Source organism: Pelodiscus sinensis, chromosome 6 (assembly GCF_052426305.1).
Source record: "Pelodiscus sinensis isolate ZL-2025 chromosome 6, ASM5242630v1, whole genome shotgun sequence".
Classification (NCBI taxonomy): Eukaryota; Metazoa; Chordata; order Testudines; family Trionychidae; genus Pelodiscus; species Pelodiscus sinensis.
The window spans coordinates 42,020,091-42,047,037 of record NC_143057.1 but is presented as its reverse complement, the minus strand read 5'-3'; the positions used below and the strand labels follow the sequence as shown (position 1 = coordinate 42,047,037).

At 41.9% G+C, this 26,947-nt stretch overlaps 1 protein-coding gene across 3 annotated transcripts in view; it reads right to left on the bottom strand.

Moving 5' to 3' along the window:
* Positions 1–26,947, bottom strand: part of NTRK2 (neurotrophic receptor tyrosine kinase 2) — a 286,834-nt gene that overhangs the window by 40,404 nt on the left and 219,483 nt on the right. For all 3 annotated transcript variants that reach the window (XM_075931774.2, XM_075931775.2, XM_089779251.1), the window contains one exon: positions 19,895–20,129. In XM_075931774.2, coding sequence (XP_075787889.1) covers positions 19,895–20,129 — 235 coding nt within the window. The remainder of the gene's footprint in view (positions 1–19,894; positions 20,130–26,947) is intronic.

Here is a 26,947-nt window from a genome sequence, read left to right as displayed (position 1 = left end):
CCCTACAATGATAATCAAGAGTTGTGGCAGCATCTCTGAGGTGAATAGAAAGAGAACTCTCTCTACCTGAGCTAGCGGAAATTGTGTGAACTCTGTTCCACCTTTCATGGAGGACATAGACAGAAAAAAAAGTGTAATTCTTCCCCTTTCTCAAAAGAAACAAAAAGGAAGAAACCAGAAGTGAGATACAGAGAACGCACAAAAAGAGTATTCATACGTTTTTTCATTCTTTGACATTTGATATTGAATTTACAATATTTATGATATATCATGGGAAATGGGGGGAAACTAAAGATTAAACAATGTTTGCTGTGTCTGATACTAATCAGAAAGAACCAGAGCAATATTATAGATAGGTTCCAACTACACAATTGGGATCCAAAATTAGATCCCAACTTTCCCCGAGTGTCAGGTCCAAAACTAGATAGCCAGCTCTAGTTTTTGGAGCAGGAATCAGAGTTGGATCACTGGTCTGACACAGTGTAGTAATTCCTGTATCCCTACAATGATAATTCAAGAGCTGTGGCAGCATTTCTGAAATGAGTGGAAAGAGAGCTCTCCCTACTTGAGCTAGCGGGAATTGTGTTAACTCTGTTTCACCTTTCATGGAGGGCATGGACAGAAAAAAAAGCACTGGATTTGAAGATCATGGCACCGGCTGTTCTGGTGAAAGCTAAGAAATTATTATTCTCTATATAGGGTATGTCTACACAGCAGGGGCTCGTCTACACTGGCCCCTTTTCCAGAAGGGGCATGTAAATTTCATGAGTCGTAGTAGGGAAATGCGCGGGGGATTTAAATATCCCCCGCGGCATTTAAATAAAAATGTCCGCCGCTTTTTTCCGGCTTTTAAAAAAGCCGGAAAAGAGCGTCTACACTGGCCCCGATCCTCCGGAAAAAGTGCCCTACTTCAAAGTAGGAATAAGATCCTCCGGAAAAGGGCACTTTTTCCGGAGGATCGGGGCCAGCGTAGACGCTCTTTTCCGGCTTTTTTAAAAGCCGGAAAAAAGCGGCGGACATTTTTATTTAAATGCCGCAGGGGATATTTAAATCCCCCGCGCATTTCCCTACTACGACTCATGAAATTTACATGCCCCTTCCGGAAAAGGGGCCAGTGTAGACGTAGCCCAGTATTATTTCAGAATATATGACGTTATTCCAAAATAACATAGTCGGCGTCTACACTACAAGCAGTTATTTTAGCATAATGTCAAAATAATGTTGAGCTGGAGGACTTCTTACTCTGACTCCTGTAACCCTCATTTTATGAGGAGTAAGGGAAGTTGGAGGAAGAGTGCTCTTTCTTGGACTTCCTGCTGTGTAGACAGCACCAAAAGCCGGAATAAGCAATTTCAACTTAAACTATGCAATTGACATAGCTCAAGTAGTGTAGCTTATTTCGGCTTTAGCTCTGCTGTGTAGATGTGCCATATGGGTATATCTGCAATACAGAGAAGATCGAAGCTGCTGCTGTTGATCTTCCAGGGTTCAAATTAGCAGGTCTAGTGAAGACACACTAATTTGAAGTGAAAGGGGCACTCCAGTCGATAACAGTAGTTCTGCTTTCATGAGGAGTAAGGGAAGTTGAAGGAAGAGTGTTCTCCCTTTGACTTCCTGCAGTGGGCACAGTGCCAAAAGTCCAGTTAAGGTACTTTGAGTTCAGATACACAATTAATGTACCTGAAGTTGCGTATCTTAATTCGACCTTATCCCATAGTGTAGACATACCCCTATTAGACTTTGTCTAGCAGAATAGGGCATATCTCATCATTATGTAAGTGGTCTTCCACAAATTTTAAAATCTCTCATTCCAGTGTCTTTTTCACTGTTAAAGACGGAGCAAACCGATTCACATAAAATATTTTTCTCACTCTGCTCCCAAATATGGCCCAACCTGGAATCAAACCTTTTTTGAATTTTAAAGCAAATAAAGTCAGCCTTTCTAAAATGCAGTTCCAGGTACCAGTCAGGGAGTGTGCAAAGTAGTTTGACACAGCAGAAAAGAATTATAAGATTCATTGGAAGGACAAGTTTTGCATTTATACCCAAATATTTGGATGCTAAATGAGCTGAAAATAAAATGTGAAACTATTAATGTTTAAAGGTTGAATAAATGCTGAACGAGGAATTTATAAATTCTGTAAGCCAAAAATATCAAGATTTTCCCTCTTTTTATTTGTACTGCTTTTTATTTAAACCACTCTTATAAAATTGAATGCAAAAATAATGCAAGATCAAGACTAGTTAAAATCACAAAAAAAATCAGAAAAAGGCTATTCATTAAAATTCCAAAAGCAGTGTTGACTCAGACGTGTTGAATATAGCATTTTATTTCTTTTTCTGATTAAATGTGTACATTCATATATTGCGCTCTGTCTAGACTGGCCAGTTTTTCCGGAAAATCAGCCGCTTTTCTGGAAAAACTTGCCAGCTGTCTACACTGGCTGCTTGAATTTCCACAAAAGCACTGACTTCCTACCGTAAGAAATCAGTGCTTTTTGCGGAAATACTATGCTGCTCCCGTTCAGGCAAAAGTCCCTTTTGCGCAAATCTTTTGCGCAAAAGGGCCAGTGTAGACAGCTGAGATTTGTTTTGTGCAAAAGCGCGTCTAGATTGGCCACAGACACTTTTCCGCAAAAAGTGCTTTTGCGGAAAAGCGTCCATGCCAATCTAGACGCTCTTTTCCGAAAATGCTTTTAACGGAAAACTTTTCCGTTAAAAACATTTCTGGAAAATCATGCCAGTCTAGACGTAGCCTTACTGTTCATTTCATAAACCGTTTCTCCGGACCTCCAATGTAACTGAGTAAATGCTGCTGTGCATTTTCTGTCTTTTTGTGATTTTAATGGTGCATTCTTAAAGTTGCATTAAAGTGTTTTTTTTTAAGTTAGTATAGTTGTATCTGCTATACAACCTTCACTTTCCCCTTTCTATTTCTTTTTCCTTCTACATAATAAAAGAGAACAAAGACAAAAAGCAGTAGATTTACTAACACATGGGACGAAGGAATATTCAAAGCCATTCAGGTCCAAACTCACCATCTATTCCAGCTCAAAAGTACCACACAAATATTTGTTTTTCAAAACTCATTTTTTTCAAACATGACTCAGACCACAGTTTTGTCTGTATGCACATGTGAGCATATGCAAATAGCAGGAGTTGTTACACTAGTCTCCCGTCATTCATTCTGGGTGAAATCCATCCCTCTGCAGAGGAACAACATAAGACCTATGCAACATTTAAAATGCATTCAACCCTTATTTTATAGACATACTTTGTCTTTAGGCCTTCTACTTTATTCACTGACTTTCCCACTGGCTATAATATAAATATGCCTCTCCCAAAAAGTCTCTCAGCACTAGGTTCTCTTCTCCAATAAAGCTGTCTATGGCACAATAATTTGGCTCTAAAATATGTGAGGAACTCAAAGAATATACAAAAAATTCACCTGGCTTAAAAACTGAAAATATAAAAAAGACTCCCAGAATTCTTTTTTTATTCATACTTTAAAAGGTAGCAGATAAGACAAGCTATTCTGCTACTCTGTGAAATGAAATATTTATATCTGTTCTGATCATTCTTTTTATTCATGTCTTCTTGTGCTAAGGATGATTTAAAATGTTTACTGAAAAATCTAAAAAATCAAACAGTTCATGCATATGATGTAATTCCAGGAATTCAGGGTCCTGCCTCTCATCTAACTCACTCACCCCTCACAAAAAAATAATCTAAAGAGAGATCATCAACCGGTTACATTGAACTATATCTCATGATCAGAAAATAACTTGGGCAATATGAACTATTGTAAAAGACATTTAAATAGAACAAACTGTGGGAGATACTTAGCACATCATCTCTCCTTTGCAAAACAATGAATGCACCAAAAAATCATGCCAAGCACCTGCTAAACCATTTTCAAGGCAGGTGTATTCCCAAGACACAATTGCATTTTTCTTCATGTAGTAAAGCTGAATCCTGTGAAAGGTAGCAAGTGATGAGATATGAGTAAGTAATTTGTAATTAATCATTTATTTGATACATGTTTCTTTTTTCTGTTTGCAAACTGTTTGTGAAACAATTGCAAACTTCAACCTGATTGATTCATGTTTGGAGATTTGCAAATATTTTTAACAAAGAGTTCTTTCTCTGCATACTCAAAATGAAAGAAAAGCTTGGGTGATTTCCTTGCCCTGATGGAATCCCCTTTCTCTAGAGCCTGCTAAATCGAGCCCTGTAGCAATGACATATCCCTGGAGATCATAAAAATATTTCTAAGGAGAAATTTTATTTTTCTTCATGGGCCAAATTATTTTCAAAACATTCCCTGTGGGAAGATGTACTTATTTCAAATAATATATTAACTGAAAACTGCTATCCATTAATATACAAAGTATAGCTTTCAGGAGGAAAACTAACCATTTCCAGCAAAGCTTCCCCCCAACCCGCTTCCTAGTTAGTTGTGGGAAAGTGTCTGTGTTTAAAACACATGAATACGCTCCCCAGGGTCTCTCCCTCCACTCTGCAAGTGCCTGGATCCTGGAGCATGGAGATTTTACCACATGCTGAAATGGAATCTGCCCCCCTCCCCACAAATGTATCTATTGAAATCACAGTTTGGATAGAACTACACTGTCAACAATTAATATTTGTGATTCAGAGGGTCTATGGGTAAAAGCTTGGCCCAATGGAGTCAGTGGGAGTTTTGCCCACTGGTTTGGACAATGGCCAAGATTACCCGTGAGAATATACTCCCCCGCCCCTTTTTACCAGGAAATTGTAAATCTGTTCAATATGTGAAGAAGGATCATAGTGAATATTTTGTATTTTACTCTGTTTCAGCTCCAAGGTCCGTTTATCTTTAAAAGTCTCTTTATTATCTGAAAACAGCATGTAGTTTGTTTCACGGGCACAAACGGTGCTGCTAAAGAGAATCGCAGAATGTCCATTGAAGCAGGTTACCAACAGCCACTATATAATCATAAGTCTCACAATATTTGTTTTTCCTAAAGCTCCATTTCCTTGAGCTGTGTGATTATGGGTAGGCCTCCTCTGCAAAAACAAACAAACAAACATCCCCCAAAACAAAAAACTCAGTCCTACAGCAGCAAGTCTGAGAGCCTGGTTCAACTTTCTCATTCTACCGTGCTAAAAATAAAAGTGTAGATGTTCCCTCTAGGGTTGGAACTTGACTCTTAAGATTCATTCTGTTTGCTGGGCCTCTAACCCTCCCTAAATTCAAGCTCAAGTGGGAATATGTACACTATTTTTAGCAACATAGCATGAGACCAAGCCTGAATCTATAGCCTGGGGCTCTGACACTCACTGTCATGGGTCTTTCTCTGCAGCGTAGCTGTACCCTCCAAGAGAATCTTAACTTGCCTTTTTTAAAGGGCATTTCCTGTCATGGTTGTGGCTCAAGAAAGAGAAGGGAAAGGGGACTCCAAAATATATTAATTTTAAAATCTCATGATTTTTAAGCCAATCCCAAGATTTTGGGGTGCCTGACTCATGATTTTTGAGTGCTTCTAGGTGACAATAATATAGGAAGCCCTTGTTGACAAAATTGGCAGCACACACCTGTCAAGAACAACATTTTTTTATAATGGGGATGAAGATACAAGATACAATGGGGCTGAAGATACAATTTTAGCACGAACTCAGGATACATCTTGCTAAAAACTCATTTCAGACATTGTTCAGTTTCCCAGCATAGAATTGACAAGGGGTCTTAGAGTGTTTTTATGACACAATTTTGAAAGGAGGGTGCAGCCATGATTCTCTGAAAAGAGATTAGTCTCTTAACACATTTCTGACTTCACACAATTCACCATCTCTTTAGTGCAGACACAATTCAGTTTCACATGGTTCTTGGCCAGGTAATACATATGAAAACATGGGCTTGAAAACAGGTTTAGGAGCAAAACCATATTCAAATCTGTTTTTCTTTAGCACTGTCACAAACATGTTAAAATGTCACAGTAGGTTAAAAAGAATCCTTCTAGGTCACATCAGGAATTAAAACACAACTAAAAAGCTAATAGATCCCTCAGCAAAGGGAGCAGTAAGGAGCAGCTGTAGCACTAGCAGAGTTACGCCTCCATAAACATAAAACGAAAGTTAATGTACTCAGCATGTTAAACTTTTGACCCCCACAAACATACTTGGGGGAATAGTTTGAAAACTGAAAAGATAATATTTATGTCTCATCAGAGAGTAGCACAAAACTGCATTATTTAGTAAGAAACCATTTAGAATATACAGAAGAAAATATTTAGAATCACTGGACCCTGAGGCAGTTGCTCTCTTTTGCCTCAACCCCTTCACGCCTGCATAGGTGGACCTGGGTAGGCTGATCAATATTACAGATCTTTTGGGACACTGAGACCTGGAAAGCAGTGTTCATTAACTGATTTGCAGTCTGATATGTAAGGACCACTAATATGTTCAAGAACAAGTGGACAGCAATGGCTCTCCTAAAAGTCATCTTCTGGTAAAGAAAAACAGCACGACAGGGCCTTCTTAAGGCACCTGGGCAACTGGTCGAAGACCAAGAGTTCAAGCGAAGCAAAATATATGTGGGTAGTAGGTAGGGACATAAAAGGTTAACCAGTTAGTCAGTAAGCATTAGGCTTACTGAAATGCTTACCTGGTAACCAGTTGACCACCAAACCCCGGTGGACATCCAGCCACAGAGGGTCGGCCAGCAGGACCCCGGGCCCAGCGGCCCAGCCTGTCAGCAGCGCCTGACCACAGCAGGCCAGCAGGACCCAGCCACAGTGGGCCAGGATGGAGCAGCCCCATCCCACAAGCTGGGGAGCTCCCCTACCCACAGCAGGCCAGCCGGTAGGATTCCAGTCCTGGTTGCTCTGCACCAGCTCTCCAATGGTAAACTGGTTAAATGCTACAATTTTAATTGTTTAACTGGTTAATTATTTTAATGGGTATTTACATTCCTAGTAGTAGGCCCTATTTACATGCAGTTTGGGTACCCATGACTTATTGTGCCAGGCACTGTCAGTGAGTCAAAAAGGGAAGAGGTATATGACTTGTGATATACAAGACACCCACTGTGTCCCTGTCAATAGTTTTTTAAACTTGTGTATTAATTGACAGAGCCAGAATTGCAGGCTTTGCTGTATTACTAGCTGACACAACCCCTTCTCCACCTCCATCCATCCCCTTTATATATTATATTTCAGTTTAATCATCACTGTTCATTTTCCACACTTTCTTATTTCTGTTAGTAGAAATGTCCCCGTTGTCCTTTGACGGGGCAAAAAATGCTTGTTTAGGAAAACTGCCTAGCAACCACTTTCTCTATTTCAAGGCTATTTACATAAAAAAAGCCCCCCTGTTGGAGGCTAATGAAGATTCTGTTGAGAACTGCTCAGTGACCACCTCTCAAAAGAAACCTCCCTTTTCTCCTGATCCCTCTGGGTGGCCTTTCTTTGCAGTGTCCACTTCACTTGGAAGGCAATGCCAATTTCCCACAAGGTGCATCAGTGTTCTGCAGCAGGGAAAGAGCTAACAGTTCCAATTCCTGACTGTGGTGGAAAAGATCAGAGATGTCTGATCCCTCAGGAAGGGATTTTATTACCACGCTGTTCCCAGATTTTTTTCCATTCTGTACAACGCACAAAGTCAACAACTCTGATTTTTAACCCACTAGATTCTGTCATTCTCCAGATTGCCAGCCTAAATGAATGCTTATAGGAATAAGTACATTAGGGATGTAAGTGACTAATCGTTTTCCCTCCACCCTTGCTGCCTCTATCAGAAAGAGGCAGTGGGGGAGTAAGGGGGAGGAGGCGGTGATGGGGGGAGCCAGCTTAAAAAGCCAGTTCCTCCCAGCTCCAGCTCTGTGGGAGGGGCACAGCAGTGGCGTTCCACCTTTGAACTGTACAAAAGTCCCCACTAGGGCTCTTGTACATTTCAAAACACAAGCACCACATGGAGCCTGGAGCCAGAGGGGGACTCAGAATTTCCCGCTGGTACCGAGCGCCATGTGGCATTTCAAAGTGAAAGCACCACATGGAGCTCGGGGCCAGCAGGGAACTCTAAGTCCCTTGCTGGTCCTAGGCTCCACACAGCGTTTCAATCTTTGAGCCCCTACTGGGGCTCTTGTACATTTCAAAGGCGGAATGCCATGCAGCACTTCTGCCTTTGAAATGTAGCAACAGCCAGGCGGGCTCTTGCTACATTTCAAAGTGGAAGCACCCTTATCGACTAATCAATTAGCTGATTAATCTAATTTTAACATCCCTAAAGTACATGCACTGCTATACAATGTCTTTCTCTTGGTATTGGTATTTATATCTTGCCCCCCCCCATTACAAAATGCTATAAATGGTGTGCACACAGATCTAAGTTTTCTCTATCTATACTTTTCCCAGGAACAGATACCACAGGAGTCACTCCTCAGAACCATTTATATCCCCATATTCTAGAGAATGAGTATTAAAAATAGATTGAAAATGTATCTTGAAAGACCCTGGGTGAAATGCTGATCCTACTGAAATCAGTGACAAAATTTCTATTGCCTTCAATGAGCAGAATTTCAAACCAACTTCCTCCCCTAAAACTATAAACTAATGGACAGCAAATTTTGGTTTGTGGAGAGAGGATTTCTGATCCAAAGCATGGTCCTGTCAGACGCAGAGTGCCTAAATGGGAGTGGAGGCCTTCCAACACCCCCAAGGAGGTGCTGAGGACCTCCCAGGATCAAGCTTCTATTTACTGGCAGCAGGAAGACTTTCTGATTGGGGTTTTCAAAACCTCTCCAGCATTAGGGTTCACATAGGGTACCATAGGCAAAATCTGCAGACACGGAACCAACCGTTGGCTCAAATTTCATGGTGCCCCATGAAGCTGTGTGCTGCCTATGGGGTCTGGCAGCTCCCATCCTCATCCCCATCCCCATCCCACTCACTGAGCAGCATTCACAGGACCAGAGGACTCATGGAGCAGAGGGCAGCCATGCAACAAGCAGCTGGAGAGAAGTGGTGATTTCCCCTTAAAAGTACAGCTTCTCTCCATCCACCTGCATGACCACCTCCTCTGGCCCATGTCTTTCTTCCGACCCTGCACCTGGGCTGCCAACTCTCCCGGACTGGACAACATTATAGAATCATAGAATCATAAGGCTGGAAGAGACCTCAGGAGATCATCAAGTCCAACTCCCTGCTCAAAACGGGACCAACCCGAAATAAATCATCCCAGCCAGAGCTTTTCTCAAGCAGGGACTTAAAAACCTCTAGGGATAGCGATTCCACCACCTCCTCAGGTAACCCATTCCAGTACTTCACCACCCTCCTAGTGAAATAGATTTTCCTAATGCTCCTCCTAATATTCCTCCTAATGCACCCTAATATGTCATTAGCCTTCTTGTCTACAAGGGCACACTATTGACTCATATCCAGCTTCCCATCCACTGTAATCCTCAGGTATTTTTCTGCCAAACTGCTGCTTACCCAGTCGGTCCCCAGCCTGTAACAATGCTTAGGATTCTTCCATCCCCAGTGCAGGACTTTGCACTTGTCCTTGTTAAACCTCATCAGATTTCTTTTGGCTCAATCCTCCAATTTGTCTAGGTCACTCTGGACCCTATCCCTACCCTCTGACATATCTACCTCTCCCCCTAGCTTAATGGTATCTGTTGTCAAGTCCGTCCAGTCCAGGAGAGTTGGCAACCCCTTTCCGCACAGCTATAGTCCCCTCCTCATCCCCCACGCAGAGCGGGAGGAAGGGAGTTCTGGGACTGGGCTGTGTAAGGCTCAGCACTGGTAGGCACAGCCCAGGGTTCACAGAACTAATTTCAGGTTGTGAATCATTGCTTTCTTGCAGTCTAGACTCATGTCTCTGTGGTTTTTTGTTTCATTTTTTAAAGCATGATACAATGTTGTAAATGCATTAAAAAAAGATATTCTAAGCAAATCGACATCTGTGCTCAGAAGCCCCCAAAAGACAAGCTGACGCAGGTGGATGTCCTCCATACTGTATATGAACTAGGTCTGAGTCTTCTCTTATTTGTGTAAACTGGCAGCAGCTTCATTGAAATCTATGGCATGACAATAGTATAAAACAGAACTGATCAAAACCAGAATCTCCGTCCCTGGGGGAATTCTGATTTTGACATTTGTTTTCAAACAAAATTGGAACAAAAAGTAGAACTATCAGACCTACAACGGAAGAAAAAAATCCAAATTTTTTCAATTTGGAAATGTCACAATGTTTTGACATTTTTGATCAAAACAAAATTCTTTTACATTCCCAAATATAAACATTTTGCTTTGGGTTGGGCTAAGATTAGTCTCTGTATTTGCTTGAGTCACCAGAGTGCCTCATAAGAACTGCAGTTTGGGTGTGTCACACCCTCCCTCCCCCGTTCCCTGGCTACACTCTATCTTCCAGGACAGATGTCTCTGCATAGCTGAGCCACTGTGGTGCCTCATAGGCAACCACTTCTAGTATAAATCTTTAGTGTTGGGGGAGATTTTCTAAGCCATCCAAGTCCAATGGAAAATAAAATAACTGGAAGCCCCTCCTCCTGTATTTGCTACAATTGCTTTGGAATTTTATGCTTATTACTCAGACCCATATTTTACCCTATTTTTTCTTGCTGCCATCCCTCTACTGTTTTTGAAAAACAGTCTGTAAGCAGAATATCAGACAGTAAAGTCAGAGTTAGATTCAAACTTTCACGTACAGAATGAGCTAGTGTTCTATTAGTCATTGTGATTTTTTCAAACTTTTATTTGAGCGCCCAATTTTTCTAACCCAGGGGCCAAATGCATCCTTGATATTAATCCAGTGAAGACAATAGAATTACACCAAAGATGGATTTGGCTTTTCCTGTCTAAATTATGCCACAAAATGCAGGTTTGTGTGTGCAAAAAGACCACTTTGTGTACACAAATAGATAGCTGTGCAGGCTTGTGGCACTCACACATCACAGACCCTATTTAATACATGCAAATGCAGGAGTACGTTTGCAGTGGGTGGGTATGCACATTTATATTTTATATAATTGGTTTTGAAAATGTGATGTGCCTTCTAAAATATTGTATATACATATCATATCTGTGTTTTGCATCAGCTGCTCAGACATCTGCCTATCATTTCTCTTCCTTTTTAAATCATAGAAACTGTGTGAATTCTTAAAACTCCAGAGATGACAAGTCACCAGCATCATGAAATCCAAAACCTTGAGCTCTTTAAATGCAACATGCCAAACTCAGATGGTCAGCACAAGCCCAAGCAGAGAGATGAGCTTATTATTGTGTTCTCTTACTTTAGTATCCATAATATCTCTGTACATGGAGGATATATGTACTCTAATGGTCTGCCATTGTTTGGTATAACCTGTATGTAACACTCCTTCCTCTAGCCAACTGTGTTCAGTCAGGATTATTAGGCAAAAAGAGAGACGCTGCCTACAAAAGAGTCTTGGGCTCTCCTCTTCGGATATATCATGCAAGGCAGGTGTGGCCAACCTGAGTCTGAGATGGAGCCACAGTTTACCAATGTACATTGCCAAAGAGCTACAGTAATTTGTCAGCAGTCTCCATCTGGTGCTTCCTCCTCTCTTATCTCCAGTATCTTTTGCCCACCAGCAGCCCCACTGATCAGCACCTCCTCTTCCTTCCCCACGCCTCTTGCCCAATTCAATCAGATGTTTCATGGCACTCAGGAGGCTCCATGGGGGAGGGAAAGAACGAGGGCACAATACGCTTGGAGGAAGAGGTGGAGCCAGGTGTTGAACACTGGAAAGTTGGCACCTGTAGCTGCAGCCCCAGAGTCAGTGCCTGAGCAAAGAGCTGCATATTAACTTCAGTAGAGCCACAGGTGTCTCCAGAGCCAAGTTGGCCACCCCTGGTGCAAGGTCTGTGTCAGTGGAGAAGAGATGGAAACTCTATGAACCCTGTGCAAGGGATGCAAAGTTGGCATATAAACCAGTATTTGAGAAGTAACCACATCTGTGAACAACTAGAGATCCAATGCCAAATTGAGCCTGGCAGAAACCAGTGCAGGTCCACAAATGTCTAGGGAACTGTGCCTAAGTGTGCCAGCTCTAAACTTGGCCACCAGGATATGACTTTATTGTATATAAACTCTTCACAAAAGACATAATGGCGACCTCCTGGAAGCTCATATTAGCCATCTAAAATCTTCTGGAAACGTAAAACCAGAGTAACTATATTGACTTTAAGGGAGATACTCCAAATTTACACTGATGCAGCTGGCCCATTGTTTATAGTATATAATATTATCATCAGTTATGTGGATTGTGGAATCATCTGCACAGTGGTGTGCATACTCCATGGCTATAGGAACCCTCTGTCACTCTTGAGCTCTTTACGCAATGCAATGACGGAGGAGCAAAGCTGAAAAGACCTTATAGGGAAAGAGATAATTTCATCTGTGCATTAGATGCTGAAATAGCAACTAATAAAAAGCCTTCAAACTGTGACAATTGAATACAGACACCTACGAGGATGCCTTGACAAGATGCTTGACTCACAAATTCTTTCTTGCTTTTCCTCTGCCAAACTCACCCCCACGGGTAAACAGCTGTGTACTAACAGTTGAGAGATGTCTGCCACTACTGCCAATTGCAACTGAAGAGACACTTGTCCCTTGCTGTAAACATTTGTACTCTGGTGCTAGCCTGGCTAGTTAAAGCTCAAATAAATATAACCCCCAACTTCTGCTTTTTTCAGCATCCTGCTGTCATATTTTTTAATTTTCTTTACAAACATGCATTTTGCCCTGGAAACAGGCTTTGTGAGTTCACCCTCGGGTGATTATTTTTATTAGCATTATCTTTAACAAACAGTTTATATGTCAAGTCAACAGAAAGCATACTATGGGCAGTTGCCAGGAACAAAACACTGTACAATACTAGGAGTTAGGCTTATATTCTAAGGTACAGAATAGACTTCAGTTCATCAGTTGTAAACCAGTTTAACTCCACTGACTTCAAGGGCATTGCTCTGGATTTAGACCTATATAACTAATTTCTTAAGTATATGCTAAGAATGATATGACTTTTAAGGATAAAGATGACCAGCAAAGGATTTTTTGAATAGTATTTCTATGATATAGAGGGCTATTGGTTTTTTTTAAATGTTCAATTTTTACCACAGGAATGTCAAGTCAGATCAGCTTTATCATTGCTGGAAAACTTTCCTGAGGTCTCAGAATGGTACTGAGTTCTCACACGTTAACTGAAGGGATAGCAGGATTGAATGTTTAACAAAACCAGCCTTTGTTTGATGTACTCATTTACCGTAGGAGTTAAATAGCTGTTAACACAAAACAATTAAAGCAAAACTGCACATAATTCTACAGTTTATTTTAAAATTGCTCCCATTCCCACTTGCTTAGCTTTCTATCTCTTGAGTCATGATGTCATTTCATTAGTTCTCCAGTCACAACTAGACTAGATAAGATTCAACTGTTCAGTGAAAAAAAAAAATCAAACAAGGGGAAAAAACAGATTTTTTTAAACAAAGGTCTTCCTGTTCCTTTTTAAACATCAAAAGAAACAAAAATATTGTCTAAGCTCTATTTTTTGGCCTTTGCAGATCACTTTTAAGTGACTCACTCACAGTTAAGCCAGAGATGGAAGAAGAAGCCATATCACCTGACAGATTTATTGTGATTATCGTTGTTCTTGTCGTATCACACACTAGATTATATTATACCATAAAGCCTTTGGTAGATGGAGGTACAGAGCTACATCATGCCAATGGAAGCTCCCCAGTGCTCAAGGGAGAGAGAGGAATTTGTGATGGCTCATTTAAGGTATGTTTACACAGCAAGGAAAAAACCCAACTCAGGCTTGTGGGGCTCAGGCTGTGGGGCTGTTTTATTGCTATGTACATTTCTACTCTTGGATCAGAGCCCGGACTATAGAATCCAGCAGGGATGGGAGGGCTCTGGGGCTAAGGGTTCAGCACAAAATCAGAAGTCTACACCGCAATGAAACAGCCCTGCATCCTACAAACCTGAGTTAGTTGGCATAGGCCAGCCACTGGGTGGACATACCCTTAGAGAGTGTTTTATATGATCAAATGCATGGCCAGCCAGATTAGCTGCTATGGCTCTGAATAATTTCTGATCCAAGAGCTCCTGTGAAAAGGTGAACAATTCATTAACAGCTCTAAACAAAACAAGTACAGAGCAAGTACCTTCAAATTTGAAGTGGATGCATAAAATGGTTTGAAATAGTATCTCTGAATACAGGAACAAATACCCCCAAAAATTGTGGTTGCCAGGATCCAGTGTCACTACAGCATGTCACCGACTAGTGTGGATGAGTCACACTGATGTCAGAAGAAACCCCCAGTCTTGAGGAATGAGAGCACGATCAACAAAAAGTAGACATCAGCAAAATAAATAAAAGCTCGCCACCACTGTGAAATACAAATATTTCAAATAAATGCAAGGATGTGATGCTATAAAGGGAATGTAATTCTACAGAGTGTCAGCAGAGCTCTTTAAAGCAGGTGACAAACTAATTGCTTGTTAGTCGCCATATTTCGGCTCAGGTAGGTGACAGCATGGGGAAGAAAAAATGATTGCAATTTCATTGTGTCCTCAGGCTCATCTGGTATGGCTTTAGAAAACTAGTGCCGTTTCATTACATGTTAGCACTTGGACTAGCAAATTAAATTTCTCTCCCTCCCACCTCTCCACTAAGATTACTGACAGACCCTGAAAAAAATAAAGGCCCGTGCAGCCAGTGCCACACGGCGCACACACACACACACACACAAACCGTTATTTCTCTCCACAGTCATCCCTGCAGCATCTCTGTAGAGCTGCCCCGACATCGTGCAGAAGACCACTGATCTGACAGAGTGTAGGGGCTGAGGACCATCTTCACTTAACTATGCAAACATCAAACAACTCTCTTTGAACAAACCTAAAACCTGAATGGATTGACCAATAAGAGTGGGCTGCCTCAGAGTAAACTAATTCCACTGTATCAATACACTCACCTATATGGATTTTGGCAGCCACCAAAGCATTTCTTGCCTTGCATTTTTGAGGGGTGTAATTCCCTCCAGTGAGCAACTGATGAAACTGTCAAGTGCAGGTGAAGAAGTGCCTCCCTACATTAATTAAACTTTAAACTGTTAAAAAGACCTCACTATACACAAAGGTCAAAGTCTCTCCAACATCACCTAATGGCAGTGCCATTATCCATCCCTGCCACTGCCATAATTCTCTAGACAGCCCTCTGGCAAATCACTCCTGGCCTGAGCCTTTCAGGATCCCATTATAACTAGCTCCCCTATTCACAAAGCTTGTCAGAATCTCATTCGGGTACATAGTCCCTGGTCTTTACTAGCAGCTCCACAGGTGCTACCAGTCTGAAAGGTGGGGTGAGAGGCAGGTCATGGCTCTGTTCAACTTCTGCATTTGCCTGTCGACCTACTCAGTGCAGAGCAACAGAGCTTCTCTGTGTGCAAAAGAAATGCCCAAGCTCAAAAGAAATATTTTTGTGTGTCACCCTCAGCTGATCTAAAATGGCCTAGCTCGTTGACGTCAACAGGGCCTCACTCCTTTACACCAGCTGAGGCTCTGGCCCATAGGCAAAATCTCCCCATGTCCTATTCAGTCCCCCATTTGTTCTGCTGCCATCATCACACTCTACCTTTTCAGTCACACATCCCTCTCCACAAATTATGTTCCCGCTTCATTCACTGCATCCCCACATTCGTTATTGCACAACTCACTCTTTTACTTCCACTTTCCCTCCCCACCACCTTTTCTCTCTCCAGCTCTCGTCTCCTCTCTTGCAGAGTGAGAGAAGGAAAAGAAAGTGACGTGTGTGTGAGAGAGAGAGAGAGAGAGAAAAATGTACTGGATTATCTAGATCAGGGGTGGGGAACCTAAGGCCTAGGGACCAAATGTGGCCCCCAGCTTGCCTTGATCCAGCCCCCAAGGCTCAGCCTCCCCAGCATTGGGGAGCCTACTCTGGCACTCCAACTCACCCCCTATCGCGGGGCTGGGACACAAAATCTACTAGCGTGGGCCCCTGCAGGCTCTGGTGTACATGAGGAATGCCAGTAGTGTCTTTCTGCTTCTTAGTAGGGGGCCACATCAGTGAGGGTGGGGGGGATTTACACTTCTCACTGGTGTGTGGCTCCCGACTGCTTTTCTGTGGGCCAGCAGCAGTGTTCTCTCTAAGACTTTCCATCCAGGAGCAGAGCGAGTTTTGTCTTGTGCACCAATATTGGGTCACGTGTGCTTGTTTGGACGTGTGCCACTGTGGAACTCAAGTTATAAACCTTTCCCTTTTCCCCTCTGCTGCCATGTCTCCCACACTCCCCTTGCCCCATCTGCTCCCTTGTGACTGCTGCTGCTCCCCACCCCTCAACCTCCTCTGCTGTCCTGGCTCCTGCCCTTCTCACTCCCCTCAGCCCTTCTGGGACCTGCCCCTCTCCCCCTCCTCTCTGACTCCGCCTCCACTTGCACTTTTCTTCTCCTACTCTAGCCGCCCCCATTCCCTCTCCTAACACCTCCCTTTTCCCACCTGCCCTGCCTCCGTCCTCTGCTCACTGGTGTCCATCCCTTCTGTCCACTCCCCTCCCCGTGTCTGTCCTTCTGCTTCACCCTCACAATTCCCCTGGCACCTTCACCTTCGTTTACCTCCTACATCTTCCTGGTGCTTCCCCTCATCCCTCACTGCCCTGGCCCTCCCAACACCTGCCTCCCTTGCTCTCTTCCTTCCTGTCACCACTCTCTGTCCCAGTTCTCCTCACTCCTCTCTGAACCTTCTCACATGACTTGCTCCATCCCCCGCCTTCCTCATGCCCACCCCTCCTTTCAACCCCTCTTCTCCCAGCACCCACTCCTCTCCTCTTCCTCCTTCTTGCCCCCATTGCCCCTCTCTTCTCCTTTCCCTGTCCCCTCCCCTCTCTCACCCCCACTGACACCTTCCCAGCCCTTCACCTCCTACCTCACCTCCCCCCCCCCAGCCGCTCCTCCTGCCCTTTCTCCTCATTGCCTCCTCTTGGTCCCCGGAATTTGTCTCTCTTCCATGCTGCCCATTGGTGTCTTCCCCTTTCTAGTCCTGCCTTGGTCTCCCTCTCTCCTCAGCATAAGCCCCTTCTTCTCCTCATCCCTACCTTCCCCTTAGTTCCCCCCTGCCCCTTCCCTTCCATTATGCCATCTTGACACCTGCACCTACCAGGCAAAACAGCATGGTGGGTGGCTGCCCTGTGTGCTGAGACTGGAGCCGGAGCCATGGTGCTCTTTTTAGTACCACAGCCCAGGCTCCAGCTCCAGCAGCCTCCATGTGGGCCATGTGGTGGCTGCCCAGCTGTTCCGGGGGTGGGGCAGCCACCTGCTATGTGGCCCTACCCCTGGGGGCAGCTGGGGCCACGGCTGCGGGGGTAAGCAGGACTGAAATTCTTGGTGCACACCCGTGGAGGAGCGCACCTTACAGGGGAACCTTGGTCAGCAGCCCATTACCCAAAAGAGATTCTACACCCCCTGGTCTAGACAGATGGTTCTGAAATGTGCCTTGAGCAACTGACATGTGGCTTGGGGCCAGTCAGGGCAGGATCTTTCCCCTTTCCCCATTTACTTCAAGTGAGAGTTTTGCCTGAGTACAGATGAGGCAAGAACATACATATGGGTCAAATTCAGTCCTAGTGTAAACAAGCAGAATGCTATCAATGAAGTTCCACCTGCTAGTGCCAGGTCTAGGTTTGCCCATTTGAAGTTGACAGCATTAGATCCACGTTCCCATCCCTTTCCCATCTGCCATCGAGCAAGTGTAAAACAAAGGTGTTTGTAATTAAAACTGGCATTGCAATTACAGTGCACCTTCTATTTAAGGTTGGCCACATGCCTTACAAATGTTCATTATTAAGGCTCATCATGGCTCTGTAATTCATTTTTACCAATTTGACAGATGGGCTGACACAAAGCATAGAATGATGATTTGCCCAACTCATAACAAGTAAGGTTGATACTTTAGCTGCAAATAGAACCCCCACAAACCCTGAGTCTCAACCCCCTGCTGTAATACTCTCTGCTATAAAAAAATACAGTAGAACCCTGTTTATTTGACCCTCTATTATCCTGCTCTGCATATTAACTATACAACCAGTGCAAATAACTCCAGAAGTGGGTGCTCTCTCCTGTGGCCTCTAGACGGCACTGCAGCCTCACATCTGATCAGGCCCTGGTCTCAATTGGATCAGATAAATAGGTCTGTGCTGCACATTCAGCAACCACCACAGTACAAGTTTTTCAAGTTTTGGAATTATGTCATTCTTCCATCACAATCATCAAATAGCTTGAAATACCAGATTCCCAAAGGACAAAATGTGATGGAAATCTGGTTCAGTTGTTTACTAAATGCTATGTTTTGCCCATTGAAAAAAAGGAAGAAGCAAAACAACAAAAACAAAAAGATTTGTGGTTCTCAGCTCTTAATTAAAGCAACTCAATGAATATAAATACTACAGTAGTTCCTGTGTGTACCCTGCCCTGCCCCTTCCCAACCATATGTAATAACAGTCTCTTCTCAGGCCTCTCACAAACAACTGTGCAGAATCAACCGTGTCCTCTTACAGAATGAGCAGATAAATTAAGGTGAAGATGACAGAAATATTTATCACACAACAGTAAAACTGATCATTAATGAACACAGTATATTTTAGTCATAAGGCTTTTAAAGTCCTTTGCAAATTTGAAAAAAATGGAAGTGAATCCCACAGACATGAATGAATATCATATAGGCCAGCATGTATACCAGGATAGCTTCACCTGCCATCAAAGTGCAACCATCACTAAGAGTGCAACAAAGCAAATGCAATGGGTTTATGATAGGGATATAATAGTTCAGTCGATTAATCGATTAACCGATAAGCAAAAGCTTATAGGTTAATGCTATAGACTACATGCATTTCCCTCCCTCTCCCAGCAGGAATTTTTTTACCAGGCTGGCCAGCAGCCCAGCTCAGTTCTGCCTCACTCTGGGTCTGGGACCTACCCCCGCTGTGGCTCTGTATTGGGAGCTAGGCGGGTAGGCAGCCTGGTTCAGTTCTGGTTCACACTGGGTCCGGGAACTCAAACTCCCCCTCCCCCAGACAGGGGCTGCTGCCACCCCTCACTGCTGCCTCTTTATCAGAGGCAGCAGCACAGGGTGACAAGCAGCCAGTCCACAAGAGGAGCTGGTTTTAAACTGGCCCCCTTTGCAGACTAGCTCCTGCCTGGCACCCTGCACTGCTGCCGGCCCTGCCCCCAAGGACTATAGAATAGTCGACTAACCAATAAGAATTCATGAGGTTACTCAATTATTCAATTAACCAATACTTAGCATCCCTAGTTCATGATAGGAAATACTTATCAGCTATGAGGCATGTCTTTTTGGTTGCTGAGCATATCAGCTGTAAACGGTTCTGCCTTAATCTCTGTTTCTTTCTCACTAAAATAATTTTTATAGGTGCAGTGCTGCTGCCTATAGGTTATATCCATTCAAGCAAACCATTGGTCTTAGACATTTGTAAGAACACATTTTTATAATACCTCATACTATGCCAAATTTTCTCAACCATCATCGCTTTAAAGGTGCCTTTCTTTTCTGCAGCCAAGTAAATTTGCCAAAGTTCTGACCTCGGAAGGATTGTTAAGTCACTTTTATAAGAAAACCAAAGCAAGTGTACTTCAACAAAAGGACTCTCCATCAACTCTTGTCATGAGCTTCCACATTTAACAAACTTTAAAGCTCAAGATTAGCCTTCCATATGCAATTCTTTAAGAGTCCCCAATGTGCGTATTATCCAGTTTAAAAGTGGCAGCAGTAGGATCAATGTTAAAAGAAGATTGAACACAACCCCAGTTACCCAGAATAGGAGAGTCCACTTACCCTGTAGTAATCAGTACTGTATACATCTCTGGACATTCCAAAATCTCCAATCTTCACCAACAAGTTCTCACCAACCAGGCAGTTCCGGGTGGCAAGATCACGATGCACAAAGTGCTGTGATGCCAAATAAACCATGCCAGCTGCAATCTGCTGGGCAATGTGTAGCATCTGGGACTGGGTCAGCTCAGCTAGACGGTTGCCTTCTGCCATCAGCACTGCATCTGGTCCATGCGCCCTGCGTGGAGCACACAAACATACAGGCTCATGAAAAAAAAAGAGGTGCCTTATAAACTAGCATGACTGTGGGGTTGTCAGTAGGGAAACTGAAAATGTAATAGTGACTTATTTAAAGATGATGGGCTCAATTCTTCCGGATGGTAGGAATTAGTGTGATTTAGTGTTTTTTCTTTTCCTTCACCATTTTCTCTTTCTTTCAGAGAGGGGAGGAGAGCTGGTTGAATATATGACTCCTGAAAGCAAGGATCTGGGACTAATAACAATACATCCCATCCTAATCTGCTACACTCCTCCTGCTTTAGCATAGGGGCCATCCCTGAGCAAAGACTGCCAGTTGTTGTAACTGTATGGCTGCAGGGGAGCATAAAAGTCAGGATTTATACTTAGGTCTCTAGAAGTGAAAGGCCAGTGTAGTAACACCAGACTGCTTCCCGCTTTCTAAAGCCTAATATCCCCTTCCACGGGGAGATGGGACACACATTTTTTATTTATTTAAGGTGAAAGAGCTAACTTTACTCTGGGGAACAGAAAAAAAGAAATCTTTTATGATCAACGTGGCTTATGTTTAGCCTTAAATTCATCCTTGGGAAGAAAGTATCGGAGCTTGGAAAATGTCTGCCAATCAATCAAAATCTACAAGATCAAATTCTGATATTGCCTACCAGAAATATGATATAAAAATTGCTGAGAGGGAAAAAAACTTCATAGGTGATGTGACAGATCTGGGAGATAAATGGAGAAAGGTCTGTCACATCCCTGGAACTGCAGCTGGCACTATGCAGAAAAGCTAGCTACACATGTTTTGCCATGGAGCACAGACAGCCATGCAACTGGTGGTAGTTAAAGAAATAAAGGCAGGATGTGAAATCCCAGGCTAAGACCCAAATGTGAGGTCACCCTGAAAAGCACAGTACATCCTCATTGCACAGATTTTTAGTAGCCCTCCTCATGGAGGAAGCTGAACGTCTTTACTAATTTAGAAACTATTCCTTTTTCACCACATATTTATTTTCTAATTAAACTTCTGCTTTTGTTTTAACGTTCATCCCATCTTGCTTATCTTCTTGATTTTCCTTGTTAATCATAAAATGCTTATCTTCAGCAATGCACAGCTGCAAGAGACAGTAGCATAGACTCTGCCTGATCTACATCATTCCTCCGACACCACAATTGTGCACAAAGGGAAGCTTTTGACCTTCAGGTCCTAGTTCTGAAATGCAACACTATTGCAGGAAGCAACAAGACTCAGTTTGGTCCTACAGGGTTGAAACTCTGGATTCAGTTTCCCCCGATGGCCTTTGGTGGCGCTGCAGGGTAAGAAATAAGGTGCTCTTTTACAGACCAATTACAACTAACCTTTCATCTGCAGTACAAGCTGTAGCAAATGTGAGAGGAATGACAAATTTAGGATCAGATTAAACAGCTTGTCCTAACATAAATCATTGTATATTCTAAATACAGCTTATTAATAAAAAAATCTCCAATGTGGTGCATGTACTGCCTGCTAAACTGTATTACTATATGATATTTCAAAACCAGAGTGCATGAGTTACAAACCTATATTTAATGAGAGAATACATAAACAAATAAATCAATATTTCAAATGATGAATAAGTAGCTGCTACTATTCCAGGCAGTTTTAATGCTGAAATATTATGACCAGCCAGTCATGACCAACAATGTTTGCCAAGTGCAGGTAGCATCATGTCTCAAAAGCAGAGGTTATAGACAGGGTGGGGATAGACAGAGAAGGGCCATACAGGTGAAACAAGTAACTTGCATATCTCCCCTAAAACTGCTTTATAGTTCATCTATCCAGAGTTTCTCACTGTGGAACAAGGGATACTTACACACCGGGGAAACCCTGTCAGATTTAACAGGGCTGCCCAAACAGAGAAATGTGGGCAAGCTGCTATGGTGGAAGGATGCAGGATGATAACGCGGGATATCTATGCATGTGGCTCTGTCTCCAATAGATCCTGAAACCAACAGGATCAGAAGGGTTAATTCGGCACCCTCATCCCTGTGGTGGAACAAGGGCCTGGAAATCATCAAGAAGATTTTGCAGAATTTGCTGTCCCCTATGAAAATGTTTTCATTTAAGAGCAAATTCTGTCCTTGTTTACTGTTATGCAGGGCAATATATACCCGTGTATAGAGTTAACACATAAAACCAACAAATTTTTAGGCTGGTCCATGAGTTACCTACAAGTATTTGGCCAACACATATTCATTGATAATAGCAATTCTACATAGTAAACAGCTGATTTCAATCTCTGAAACCGAGATGCATATCACTGCATTTTTTAATCAAATCAAGAACAATCAATATTGCTATACCATAATAGACCATTAGTATTCTCTGATGCTTCCTTTGTGACAACACTCCAGATTTAACAATTGGCCCTTAATGGAACAGTCCTTATTCATAATTGTATTGTTATAGATAAAGGGTAAAATTTGAAAAAGCACGAAATGATTTATGGGACAGAAGCACCAAGTGAGATTTTCAAAAGCATCTGGGTGCACCATTAGGAGCTTATCTGCATTTTTAGACACCTAAACACCTTTGAAAATCTTGTCCTTGTGATCCTATGTCACATTAAACTTAATGGCCTGAGTGACTTTTGAAAATGGAACTTAGGATCCTAAGTCACTTATTCACTTTTAAAAATGGTATCCATACTCTTTTGAGCCCGATTCCTTTCTTTTTATAAATAAATACTTTGTCTGAATTTTCAATATGAAGACTAATATGGAACCGGTTATCAAGTATGCTTGATGGAAATCAGTGTATAGATATGGAAATGATCACATCTGAGATTAAAAAAAAACAAACCCTCAAAGAACTTAATGCACACAGATTGGGGGAACCAGATAATTTCTACCCTAGAATACTGAAAGAACTGGCACTTGAGATTGCTAGTTGAGTAACAAGTGTTTTTAATTAATATATGTATTTGGGAGTTCTACCACATATCTAGCAGATACCTAACATGGTACCGTTATTAAGCAAGGGAAAGAATGTGATCTGGGCAATTACAGCCTGGTTAGTCTAGCCTCAGTACTATTAAAGACTTTGGAACAAATCATGAAAATAAATTAATAATTAAATTAATGGAGGGAAATGTCAAAGGGAATATATTGGAACTTGGATTTACCAATGTAGAGCATGCCAGATTAACCTGATTTCCTTCTTTTAGAAAATAACTGATTATTTTTAAATAAGAAAAATGCTGTAGAGCTAATATACTGTACTTGGACTTCAGTAAAATATCTGACATGGTAACACATGGGAAACTATTAGATAAATTACAGAAGATAGTGATGAATACAAGAATAGTAAAGTAGATAAGCAACTAGCTAAGAGGAGACGACATCAACTTGTGTGGAAAGATGAAATATCGGATTAGAGGGAGGTTACTTGTATAGTTCTGCAACAGTCTTGGCACCAATCTTTTTCAATATTTTTATTAAGGACCTTGATGCAAAAGTAAATGTGAAATTTGTTAGGAGGCATCATCAATATAAAGAAGGAACTGAATATTATACTGGAAGATCTAGATGACTTTGAGGACTGGAGTAACAGAAATAGGATGAAATTCAATAGTACCAAATATAAGCACATTCAGCTCAGTGTCATAAAATGACACTGTGTTATAAATTGGGGGATTATCAGTTGGAAGATATGGAAAAGGAAAGAGACCTGATGTTTTGGTCAATCACAGGATGACTATGAGTCACTGTTGTGATCCTAAAATGTATTAGGCAAGGCATTTCCAGTAGAGATGCATAGGTATTAATACCATGGCATAGGGCAAGGCACTGGTAAGACCTCCTCTATAATACTGCATACAATTCATGTCACTCATTTTCAAGAAATATTAATTTAAATTTAACAGGTGAGAGCTACTAGGATCATCAGAAGAATGGAGGACCTATCTTATGAGAGGAGACAGGAAGAGCTTGGTTTGTTTAGTTTAGTAAAAGAAAGCTGAGAAAGAATATGATTAAGCTCCATATATACATTGGGGGATAAACACTAGGAAGGGTGAAGAGCTATTTAACCTAAAGGTCAATATTGGAACAATAACAAATGGGCATAAACTGGGCATGAACAAATTTAGTCTGTAAACCAGAAGAAAGTTTCTAACCATCGGAGGAGTGAAGTTCTGGAACAACCTCCAAGTAGGAGTTGTCAAGGCAAACAACTCAATCCATTTGTGAGTGGAACTGTATGATGGGGTCGCTTGTGATGGTGGTTAGCAAGGCTCAATGGCCCTGTGGCTCCCTTCCTTTTTATGTCTTACATTCATGCTTCATGGCTTCAGATGGTCACCTGACAGGGTCAGGAAGTGATTACCCCTTCTCCCTCCGAGTGTATTCTTGTATGTTGGGCTGGGGAGTATGGAAGCATCAGAGATGGCTACTGTTGGATATAGGACTCTGGATCGGGGAGGGGCAGTCCTCTGAGGCAGCACAGAGCATTCTCGTAGTCAGGTGTTTGGTTACCTGGCTTTTGCACCCATATGCAGCCTCTAACTGATTTCTATATGTGCAGTTGGGAAGGAATTTTCTCCCAGGTCATACTGGCAGTGATCTTGCAGGTTTTCACTTTCATCTGCCAGATGCATTGTGGATCACTTTCCAGTATTAATCAATTCCCTTTCATTGTAGAGGCCTTGAGCATTGTTTCACCTCAGTTGCTCCTAGTCTTTGCCTGTAGCACATAATAGTTTCATCTCCTGGGGGGCTATAAAATACTTCGATCTAATATTGGTTGTTGGGTTTAGTGAATGGGTGATGGCTTATGTTGGTGGCCTATGATATACAAGTCAGACTACATGATCTGGTGATCCCTTATGGCCTTAAACTCTATAATCTCTCTCTCTCTACATAAAAAAAGTTTTTCCTGCTGGGCGACAGAATGACATCATCAGGCTATAATGCTCTCTGGCTGTGAAAGCCACCAGAGAGAGAGGGGTGGCAACCTGCTATAACTCTATATACTTGAAACACAAACTATGCTGTCTTATGTGTCCCCCCCCCCCCATTCCTCAATACTAGATCACTATGTCCCCATACTAGATCCCCAATACTAGGTCTAGTTAAGAATCAAGGGCAACAAAGAGTAACAGAATGACCTTTTCCAATTTTAAAAAACCTAATTAAAATTAGGGTGACACTGCCAGTTAGGATAAGAGATTCTTATTTCTTAAAAGGACATTCATATCTTATTGTGAATTATAGTTGCTGCTTATACATTGGCATGTATGCAGAGAATAGCAACAGAGTACAAAGTACAGCACTAAAATAATTTAAATGTTAAAATATTTATTATATCTAGAAAAATAAAACAAATAGTTTGTTTATTGTAACTGTGTTTCAAATTCTCAGTTCTACCAGCCTCTCCTAGGGCCAATTTAAATTGGTTTAAACAGATGCAATGCCACTGAAGCTTTTAGGTCTGTAATTGAGTCATAACATCTATCCAGAAACACCAACATAAATAATACATTCCAGGGATAGGTTGAATGTGTGCATCTAACTCTATATTAGGTTTAAACTGGGGTTTGAGGTTTGTGTTTGAGTTTAAATCAGGGACAATCTTTAAGGGATGATTTCTGATTGAATAGAAACACAAACACATTTTTGTGAGGTGTTTTCATAAGATTTCAGGCCCGAGAGATACATTTCATGGGGGGAAAAAAACTGTTGTAAATGTTCATTATCTTGTAAGATTTTGCCTACATCCAGTGTGGAACTCTCCTCTAACCAAGCAACAAACCCAAACCAAATTCCTCTAGATCTATTCTAAAACAAAATAGTTGTGGATTTGGGAATAAATCTTTCCTCTTGTAATTCTTGTAATATTTTTCCATCTCAGATGCGGATCTAAGATTTCAGTTTGGCTCAACTTTTATAGATTAAGCAATTACATGATGTGGTTCTCTACCTATACTATAAATCACAAATACAATAAAAGGTGTTTTTTGAAATGTTCTATCTTTTGCTCCTTAAATCCTTTATGCGCCAATAGGAGAGATTTATTTTTAGAATTTCATGCATTCTTTCTGTTGTTATTGCATTTTCCTTTCCCCCTTTGCTTGCCCCACCTAGAATATTCCTTTGCAGAAAAAAGGCTTGTGCAAGTGTCTTCTTACAGCAAAAGAAGCTGTGAGAAATTCTGTAAAATGCTTTCCATACTATAAGTTTACAATAGAGACTGAAAAGAGAATGGGCTGCAAAACTGAGATTTGAATCCAAACTCTCTCTCCCCCGCTCCCTCCCCTCCACCCCCCGAGTTCAGGGGTGTTTCCATCCAGGTTTTTCATTTGGCCCCAGTACTAGAAAGAAATAAAAAACACAATATGAGTTGGATTTTGCCAAACTTCATTAGTCAAGCTTTGGATTTGCAAAACCAAAGATGATTCGGAATCAGATGCCATTTTAGCCAAGCTCTCAACGTTTTATAAACAAACACCATCTGCAGAATTAGTTGTGGGAAACTATGGCCAATGAAACAGGGAACTGGGGAAAAATCCGTGTGGTACAATGTAAAAAATGTAAGGAAATGATTTAAAGATACTTCTAATTAGGTAAAGAACTGGATGAGGCAAGACATATCACAAAATGTGAATTAACTGGATGTTTACAGGTTTTAATTCTTAGGGTATGACTACATTTCAAAGAAAAAAACATGGCATAGAGAGACTGTCAGTTGACTTGTACTCACAGGGCTTGGGTTGAGAGGCTAAAAATAGCCTTGCAGATGTTCTTGCTTAGGTTGGATGATACTTCTGCCCTTACCAGGTT